Source organism: Ochotona princeps, chromosome 27 (genome assembly GCF_030435755.1).
Source record: "Ochotona princeps isolate mOchPri1 chromosome 27, mOchPri1.hap1, whole genome shotgun sequence".
NCBI classification, from domain to species: Eukaryota; Metazoa; Chordata; class Mammalia; order Lagomorpha; family Ochotonidae; genus Ochotona; species Ochotona princeps.
The window spans coordinates 24,138,039-24,147,838 of NC_080858.1; the positions used below are offsets into that span (position 1 = coordinate 24,138,039).

Genomic DNA, 9,800 nt, shown 5'->3' on the forward strand with positions numbered 1-9,800 from the left:
GCCCTGAAGACCAGAGTATGGAAAACTCTTTCTCCTCCTCTTCTTCTTCCCTCCTTCCCTCTTCATTTCATTCTTACCTTTTTTCTTTCTCCTTTTTTCTCTGTAACTCTTTCAAATAAATGCAACACAAAATAAAATGGCTCCTGCCTTTGGCCTGCTTGCTACAAGCTGTAACATGTACATCAGCGGTGAACCAGCACTCCCCCACCTCTCTCTCTCTCTCTCTCTCTCGCTCTCTGTCACTCTGCCTTTCAAAGGAAGAACATTTTAAAAAAATAAATACATAAAGCCTGAGATACCAGAAGATTCCACAATGAGTCCACTGGGAAACCAAGACAAAACACAGAATTCACAAAGCCTCGTTGCAGAGGGAAGCACTTACAGACAACTACAAACAATTTTTCTTTATTCTGAATAACACAATTCCAAGGAATTGAAGTAAAGACATGTTATTTGGAGTCCACTGCTGTGTTGCAGTAGGTTAAGCCCCTCCCTGGGAGGCCAACCGTGGCTTCCCATATTGTAGTGTCAGTTCGAATCCCAGCTGCTGTATGTTCGATGTAGTTCCCTGCAAACATGCTTGGGAAGACAGTGGATCATGGCCCAAGTGTTTGGGCTCTTGTCACCCGATTCTGTGTGGGGGATCCACATAGAATTTCAGGCTCTGGCTTGGGCCTGGTCCAGCTGCATGTCAACAACAGGCATCTGGGGAGTGAGTGAGCAGACAGGCTGATCTCTCTTTCCTTTCCTTCTATTACCCTGCCTTTTGACGAAATAGGACCTTGGGGGGCAGGGGGATGAAGCCCTGACCATTGTCTGGCCTTTTTTATCTTTATTGATGTGCTTTCCTCTCTGATCCTCAAACTCAGAAGATGCCAGGGCATGTCTGATTTTGACAGGAAACAACCAGTGATAGGGCAGAATCTTACAGGTGCGGAAAAAGCATCTACAATAACGAATATTCCAAGTCCGCTTCCTTGAGTACGAATGGATGAGAACTGGAAGATGGGGAGATCACGGGTCTTAGCTGCCAAGACAATTTCAGTTTTCGTGGCTTCACTAAACCGGAATTTCCAGTGCATCCATCACTCACTACCCCGTAATTACGCATCACAATATCAGTCCATTAACAGTTGAGAAGGCAAGAACGCAAGGCGTAATAACTGAATATGAAACCTGACGTTTCACCAAGTCCTAAATAACAAACACTACGTTAATAAAACATGTCTGAAGAAATGTCTCTTCCTATTTTGTAAATAAGCTAACTCACTGACTCTCAAGTTGCACCATCTGCTAGCTCTTTAATTTCTTTGCTTTCATTTCCATTAGACCTTGATGCAAACATGAAAACCTGTAAGTGAGGTGTAGGTATGAGACCAAGTAGAACTTGATATAAATAACATCCTACTGACGCATACGTTTTGGAGTTCAATCTCCTATGAAATACATTTGGAAGCAAGGCTTTTGTTCAAAAATCCAGAAAATAACCAAACTGAACAATGCACTTGAGAAAAGCACGATACAAACTTCGTTGCACCGATTGGTCTTCATTTATAGCATATGCTATTGATTCGATCTCGTGTTTAATCCCACATATTTTGCGCATTCAAAGAGCACATACAGCCAGGTCTAAGCTGAACGAAGGTGTGGTAGAGCAGTATTTGGTGCATACTAAGTGCTTATTAAAAAACAGTTTCGGCAAGAAGCGAAGAAGGCATGAATAAAACCAAACACCAGATTCAACCACCACTTAGGATGCCACTTCCCATACTGCGTTTGCTCAGAGGGAGTCTGACAGCTTCTGATCCAGCTCCCAGCTAATCACCTGGGAGGAAGTGACGGCTCAAGGACTTGCGCGCCTCGCCAGCCAGGTGCAAGACCCAAATGGAGTTCCTGGCTGGCTTTGGGCAGGCCCAATCCCAGCTATTGCATTTGGGGGATGAGCCAGCAGATGGAAGATGGCTCAGTCTGTCTCTTTCCTCTGCCTCTCCTCCACTTCAAACAAAATACATAAATTTTGAAAAACACATTTCTCAAATCCTTATTTACTTGCCCCCACATTTTTCAATATTGATTATTTCAATTAATTTACCTCAGACGTATCTTCAGCATTACAGCTTAAAATACCTACTACATTGAAATTAATAAAGAAACGTTTTAAATGGCCGAAGTGTACGTGCACGCGAGAACAGCAACCTGCAGGAACTGCAGCTCTGGCTCCCACTGAGGAACCCTGCCCAAGCACCCAGCATCTCCCTCGAAAAAGTGGAGACAGTGTATCCATAATACTGCTGAGAACTGTAACATAAAATAAATGAAACATAAGTCATTCTTATTATAAGAAGAATGGGACAAAGGAACCATAACAGCATAAATATTTCTTCTTTGGTAACAAAGGTACCCAAAGTAAACACATTATCAGGACAGCCAAACTCGAGATGTCATAACAACCCCTCACTACTGACACAACAGCAGCACGGTAGCAACAGTGTGATGAACAACTACCCCTGCCAGCAGACAGCACTGTCATGTTCTCACAGCTCCCCTCTCCTGGCTGCCGCCACAGCGTGGGGAAAACGAGCAGGGCAAGGAGGTCACACTGCACACGGGTGCCAAGAACAGACCCAATACCAACTGTCCAAAGAGCCCAGAAGCCTCCAAGCAGTGGCATTTTCTGGAAGTGCTGAGGGCAGTGATGACACAGCACACCGACACGCAAATCAGACCATACCACATGCTAATCCGAACGCAAGGCCAAGGTTACAGGCCAAACCCAAAGCAAGTTCAGGCACCACACACAGACAATGACACCAACACAAAGTCCTTTGGGTATCTCCATTTTCATCAAGCTTTCAACATATTCTGCAAGCTAAATTTCCTGAAAAGGAAGAAGCTTCAGTCTTGTTGCGTCGGCATTTAAAGGCAGGGAAAGAGCAAAGGAGGCATCCTCTCACGATGTCTGAGAGAACACAAAGTGTTGAATTCCCACGATCTCTGGAGCTGAGAGTTCAATACCACACACCTCGCTAATAGGACTGACACAGACACTACCCACTGCGCATGTCGGGATGACAGCCAGCACACTCTGTAGAACACCAACAACCATGCAGAGTCCACACTCGGTGCCAGTCTACATCTGTCCACCTTGAGGGAGAAAAATACCGTGGGCATGCACGCATACACAGGTATGTGTCTGTTGGTAGATGCATGTGTGTACACTCAAAGAACAGACACCTGTCATTCTGGCATTTGCTGATGCGTGGTCAATCAATGACAGCACATCTGTGAATAGCTTTATTTGGTGCTTTTTCCTCACATTAACCTGTTTATAGAGAAGCACTCTCCGGCAAAGCTTACCACGTGAACCATCTAGGTGCTTTGGAAATTTCTACCAGCACATTTTAGATCACACACACAAAAGATGAAATGAATTAAATAACACTTCATATACCACAACGACATAAAAATATTGTTTCAACATAGAATCCAAAAAAAAAAAAAAAAGGTGAGGCCTTTTCTAAGCCTTTGAATCTTGTATTTACATTACACTTGTATCACCTGTCCATGTGGAACAAAATCTTGATAGGAAATACTGTACCAGTAATTATATTTCATAAACTTCACAGCTAAAAAAGGAAAGCCACATGACCAAGTTTTTCCAAGGATGTGTAAAAGTTTCCTATAACTGAATCAAGGACCAATCTTTTAAACTGAAATTAACTCGAATACAATTTCAAGTTTGGTTCCTTAGTAGTTTTAACCAAAACTCAAAATCCACACAGGGCTGGGTAATAACTAAGACTGTCACAATGAAAGGTCATCACTCGGAACACTTTGAATATTCTCTGCCAAAAGGCACTGCTGAAAACTGAACACAAATCTTCCTCCCTGGATGAGAAGCTTCCTGTTGAACCTCTCTCCCAAAGCGTGATAGGAGCCAGAAACTTACTTAGAGAAACCCATAGCAGAGTCCTGGACTTGCACATGCCCCTCAGCCTCCACAGCTAATGACACAAGCCCCTCCGAGATGCTGTGTGCATCTACACCAAGTGCAGTCAAGTCTCCGGCACCTGCTGCTACACTCTTGGCAGAAGGGGAAAGCAGGTCAAATGCCTGTGTTGGTTCTGTGTATAGATTCAACATTTTTTGTTGATTTATTTATCCTACTGACAAAGCCAGCCACAGACTGCAAGACAGGATTGAGGACACTGGGAAGACAAACAGTCCAGGAAAGGTCTTAGCTGGCTTCAGCTCGGGTTTTGTTTTAATGAGCTCTGTCTCTTCCTGCAGTGCCAGGGTGTGAATACCCCATCAAAGCCATTCATCAGGACCTGAACGAGAGCCCAAACAGGAAGAAGCAACTGACCTTCAGCTAAGTAGAACTCTGCAAAGCACGCTCTTGCCTCTCACCTAAGCTGGCTGAAGGGCCAACTGTCTAGGTGGGAACTCTGGTTCTGCCATTTGAAACCAGTTGACTTCAGACAATTTACTTAAATCTTCCTATGTTTCATTTCTAAAATGGACATTATGATTACAGGATCTAGGTCATTAGTTGTTATGAAGAATAAATAAGATTTTTAACTTGTTGCAAAACAAGTTAACACACAGCACTGACCCTGGCAGCTGGCCAACAGTTAACACTACTTTTGGGTCAGAAGTAGTGACAACAGAGATGGAGAAAAAAATCAGTGAAATGTTCACCAACCATACATCATAAACGAATAAGGCACATCCAAGCACCTCATAAATACTACAGAGCTACATAAACATGACATTTCTATCCTATATAAAGAAATTTTAGCTCAGAAAACAATGCATTCAATCAAAAAAATCCCCAACCACACTAAATGAGATGTTCCTTGTGCGGTTTTCTAAGTTCTACCAGTTTTTATGAAGCTTTCCCCCCCAAAAAACAGACCCCATACCATACCAGAACCAAAGTCACCCTGGAAAGTTACACTAGCCGGCCAACTAAGGCTCAGTCTGGGCTCCGCCTAGCTTCACTGGAAGGAACCTTAGGTTCAACAGAATGGTCAACAGGTAACCTGGGACACCTTGGAGGATTCACACAATCTCGAAAAACGGTTCTCTCCAGGCCCATGCTCTGTTCTTCTTAAGACATTACGCTCTGCCTTCACCTTCAAGCCCAGATCTGTTCAGAAACCTGCCCCTGGCTGGCCTCCTGGCTTTCCACTCCTCTCTCTGCTCTGGCCCAACCTCAATGCGAATCAAAGGCCGCAAGAGAGGGAGCAGTAGCAACGTGACACAAATCAAACCAACAGAGAAATCACCTAAGATAACCAAGAAGGCTGGTTGTTGTTGTTGTTGTAAGAATTATTTATATTCTATTAGAAAGTCAGATTAACAGAGAGGAGAGACAGAAAAATCCTCTGTTCACTCCCCAAGTGGCTGCAATGGCTGGAGCTTCGCGGATCCCGAGCTAGGAGCCAGCAGCTTCTTTCAGGTCTCCCACGCGGGTGCAGGGTCCCAAGGCTTTGGGCCGTCCTTGACTGCTTTCCCAGGCCACAGGCAGGGAGCTGGATGGGAAATGGGACTGCTGGGACAGGAAGCAGCACCCACAGGGGATCCTGACACATGCAAGGTAAGGACTTCAGCCAGTAGTAGGCTATCAGCAGGCGGAAAGCTGCTTGTGAACAGGTGATTCCCAAGGGCCATAAAACTGTCACCTCCATGGGAGGTCATTTCCACCTCCCTAAAACAAGGAACCAAAAAAGAAAACAAGGTTTCCAGCTGATGCTTCCCACAGCGTCAGGATACAAAGTGTCTAAAACTGCTCTTTTCAGTGCCCAACCAAGAAGCGTCCTTTGTAATTAATAACCACCACAGGCACGCTTTCGGGACAGAATTCTTAAAATAATTTTTCAGGAGGAGGGCCCAAGTGGAAGGCCGAATTTCTTGTTGGAGAGCTCGTTTTCATCCATGAAGAGCAAAAATTAACGGTAAATGCCGAGGCCAGGCAAGCCCACATCACTACAGCACCGCGGCTTCATTCATGTTTCCAGGAGCGCAATGATGTTGCAATTTTCCAGCAACAACTGTCAGTCGCCTTGCCAGGCATTGAAACGACACCAAGCACCACTGTGACAGACCCAGTCATCGAAAGACCCATGCCCAGGCAGGTGCGATATCGCTATTAGACACCGACTGTATACTTCTGCAGCCTCCGATGGTCACGGTCACCCGGGGCCCTTCCTCTCACTCAAGACTCTCCTCCTCCCGCAGACCTACCCCTGGGTGGCGATGGGAGGTGGCACTCGGACCCTAAACACCATTCCCGCCGCCACGCCCCGCACGGGCCAGATCCCTGCCCGAGTCCGCGCGCCGGGGTGTGCCAGGTCCCCGTGCCGCCCGGCCTGGGGGACCTGCGGGAGCGGCGCGCCCCGGGCTTTGTCTCGGCCTCGGGAGGCCGCCGCCGCCCGCGCGCCTCTGACAGATTCTAAAATAATCAGACACTGCGCCGGCAAACCGGACCAGCGACCGCCCGTGCGGCCAAACCGAGGCGACAGTCCCCGCGCGTGGGGTCTCCCCCGTGAGGGGTCCGGACGCCCTCACCCCACCCCACTCACCCGGGGCCAGCCGGTCACCTGCGCTCGCCCTCAACAGGCGACAGGGCGCCGGGGGCTCCGCTGGAGCGTCCCCCGCTGCCTCAGTTTCCACAGCCGCCGGCTCCGGCCCGACGTCCCTCACTGAGCCCCAGCCAGGTCGCCGCGCGCCCTCCGCCCACGCAGGTCCTGCTCACCTGACAGCCACCCGCACGGAGCTCTCGTCCGCCGAGCCCCACATGCCGGCGGCGAGCAGCGGCCCGGCCGGGCCTGGGCCCCTCGGCTGAGGCGGCGCCGGTGTCGCGGCGCTCGGGCTGCAGCAGGCTGGGCGGCAGGGGGCGGCCGGCTCACCTCCGCCGCGCTCCAGCCATGTTGGGCGACTGAATGGCAAGGTGGCGGCGGCGCGGAGGCGGCGATGCACGGCCCGCCTGCGCCCGCCCCTTCTGCCCCGTCACCCCCCGGAGCTGGGGCGGGCCCGGCTTCAAAGGGAGCGCGGCGAGCGGCGGCCGGGCCTCCTGGCGGCGGCGACGGTGCCCTCGCGCTCCCGGCCGGCCTGGGCCTCCCAGCGGCGGCACCGGGCACTCCAGCCCGCGGGGCGCGCAGTCTCGGCCACTCGCCCTGCGTCGGCGACCACGGCCACCTCACGCTGCGCGCGGCGGGCGCTCTCTGAGGCTGCCGGGAGGACGCCCAGAGTAGGCCCCGTTGTGCGCTCCTGGGCGGGAAGCAGCGGCCCCTGCTCGCCCGGGAGCCCGTGTGCTAGCCCAGCCGCAGCCGGATTCGCTGGCTCTGGGAGCTGCGGCTTTGTCTCCGCCCTTGGCCTCCTCCTGGGCTCCCGAGCCTGGACTTTGACCCCGTCTGCGGGCGCGCGGCTGTGGTGCGCGCTGAGCCAGCCCAGCCACCGGCCGCGACCGTGTGGCCGTGGGAATCCGCCCGAGACTGCTGAATGCGCTTCTGTTCCACTGCCCCGCGCCCTGGTACTGCCAAGTGTCCCGGACCGGAATACCCACCCCGTCGTGCTGGGCCCATACAAACTTGCTCGGGGCTGCGCAGCCTCAGCAGCGAACTGTGCGGACATAGGCGCATTGTGGCTTCTGCCTGTCACTATTGTGTGCCCAGGGCCCAGGGCGCTCTGGGGAGACAGCCTCTGTTCGCTTTTGGCACACAGAGACCTTTGTGGCCTGCTCCATACATTGGCACAGATAAACATGTGGGTTCCTATGAAGTGCAGGATAGATTAAATAACACTAGGCAAATAACACTAGTCCTGAAAACACAGCAGCCTAAAACCGCGTCCCGAATGGTGCCCTGAGCTCAGAGGAGGAGGCAGTGCAGTGAAAACGAAAGGGTTTAGCAGTGGACACATGGCCCAGCAGCCAAGACACCTGCCTCCCACATCTCCGCCTTCCTGCTCACATGCACCATGGGAGGCAGCAGGTGGCTCAAGTGCTGGGTCTCTGCCTTTCACACAGGGGTGAACTGCTGGATGGGATAACTCTTGCATTCTCTCTCTCTTCATAAAAAAGGAAGAGGGAGGTTAAGGGAAGTACCCCAGTGTTACAAGGAGAGCGGTAACATCCTGGAGCCATGCGAAGGCTTGTGGCAACCATAACTGCGGGTCGTCCCGCAAACTCGCTACACCCAAATCTTACTGGCTTCTGAGGTGAGGAAGACACACACTGTGAACGCGCCTTCTGCAGGTGCAAGCGAGCCAAGCGCTCCAGCCCTGGTCTTCAGGCATCACTTCTGGTCCTGCCAATAGGCCCTGTTGGATTGGGATCTGCACTGGCGGCCCCGCGCTGTGTTTTGGTTTTTAAAGATTTATTTATTTATTTATTTATTGGAAAGGCAGATATACAGAGAGGAGGAGAGACAGAGGAAAATATCTTCCTCTGATGCTTCACTCCCCAAGTGGCCCCAACACCTGGAGCTGAGACAATCTGAAGGAGCCAGAAGCTTCCTCTGGGTCGCCCATGTGGTTGCAGGGTCCCAAGGCTTTGGGCTGTCCTTGACTGCTTTCCCAGACCACAAGCAGGGAGCTGGATGGAAAGCGGGACCAACGGGATTAGAACCGGTGTCCATATGAGATTCCGGTACATGCAAGACGATGACTTTAGCCACTAGGCTACTGCGCTGGGCCCCAGCCTTGTACTTTGGATGGATGACAGCTGAAAGGAAGGCGGGAGAAACTGGGATCACTGAAGATCTTCTAAAAAGGTTTTTGTTTTGAACAGCACTGTCACAGCAAAGTCTCAGGAAGGGCTGTTACAAAGACATGGCCACAAGACCCCTAAGGTGGTTTGAGTAGAAAGTGCACATGCACTTCTGACGAGAAGATAAACTGCCCTTCCTTGTTTCTTCCCCATTTCAGAGCTGTGATTGACTACTACCAGAATTAATGCAAGTAGGAAAAGATAAGGTTGGGTTCTTTGGACACTGTGGTTTTTAGAATCCCACTGTTTTATCTACCTTAGAAGCCAGCTCTGGGTGAAGGGCAGGCGTGGGCTCTCAGGGTGTCAGGATCCCTGCTTCCTCGTGCTTGCCTCATGCACTCACTGACCTTGGGTCTCACTCAGCTCCCATTTCAGTGGGGTTGGAATTTTGTGCTCCAGGTGGATCAGGGAAGCTACATGAGGGAGAGGAGGCAAGAACCAGAGGACGTGTGTTTCTGCCCACTCTCGTGTTCTGCGATCTTAACAGATCTCATATCCAAAGTAAATCATTAGACAGAATGAAGAATTTCGAAGCAGTGACTACAGAGCACTCGCCCAAGAGTCAGGGGGGTTCTGTGTGACAGTCCTCGTCACACGCCCACGAGCCAGGCCGCTCTCCATCACGCACCGTGGCATCACTCTTTCCACACAGGCCTTACCCTGAGCTGGTTTTTCCTTCCTGTCTCCCCCTTTTTTTTACATCCCTCTGCTTGAATAAGAGCCCCAAGGTAGGGATGAATTCTGTTTTATTCCCTGATGTTTATGTAGCTCCTTCAAGAATGTCTGATGCTTAGTAGCTTCACTGCCTATTTGCTTGGTGATTGTGTGATGTGGGGCAGGACAGGAGGCCTTGATAAGCCTCAGCTCCTTCGACAGAAGGAATGTGTTTCTTTCTTTGTGAAGTTTAGGGGGTTGACAGAGTTTGGCTGACTTTCATAGTTACCAGTCAGTGCACAATTAAACTACTAACTGATTTGTATTCTAAATTTTGACTATAGATATTCTTATAAATATAGCATGTTCTTAA

At 50.3% G+C, this 9,800-nt stretch overlaps 1 protein-coding gene across 13 annotated transcripts in view; it reads right to left on the bottom strand.

Moving 5' to 3' along the window:
- The window catches only part of KIF21A (kinesin family member 21A), a 121,215-nt gene extending 114,126 nt beyond the window's left edge, over window positions 1-7,089 (bottom strand). For 7 of the 13 annotated variants that reach the window (XM_058655862.1, XM_058655866.1, XM_058655859.1 and 4 more), the window contains exon 1: window positions 6,761-7,088. In XM_058655862.1, coding sequence (XP_058511845.1) covers window positions 6,761-6,804 — 44 coding nt within the window. In that variant the 5' untranslated portion in view covers window positions 6,805-7,088. Of the gene's footprint in view, window positions 1-6,760 lie in introns of all 13 variants that reach the window. The other 6 variants (XM_058655863.1, XM_058655870.1, XM_058655868.1 and 3 more) reach the window with 2 other exon arrangements.
- Between the last annotated feature and the right edge of the window lie 2,711 nt (window positions 7,090-9,800).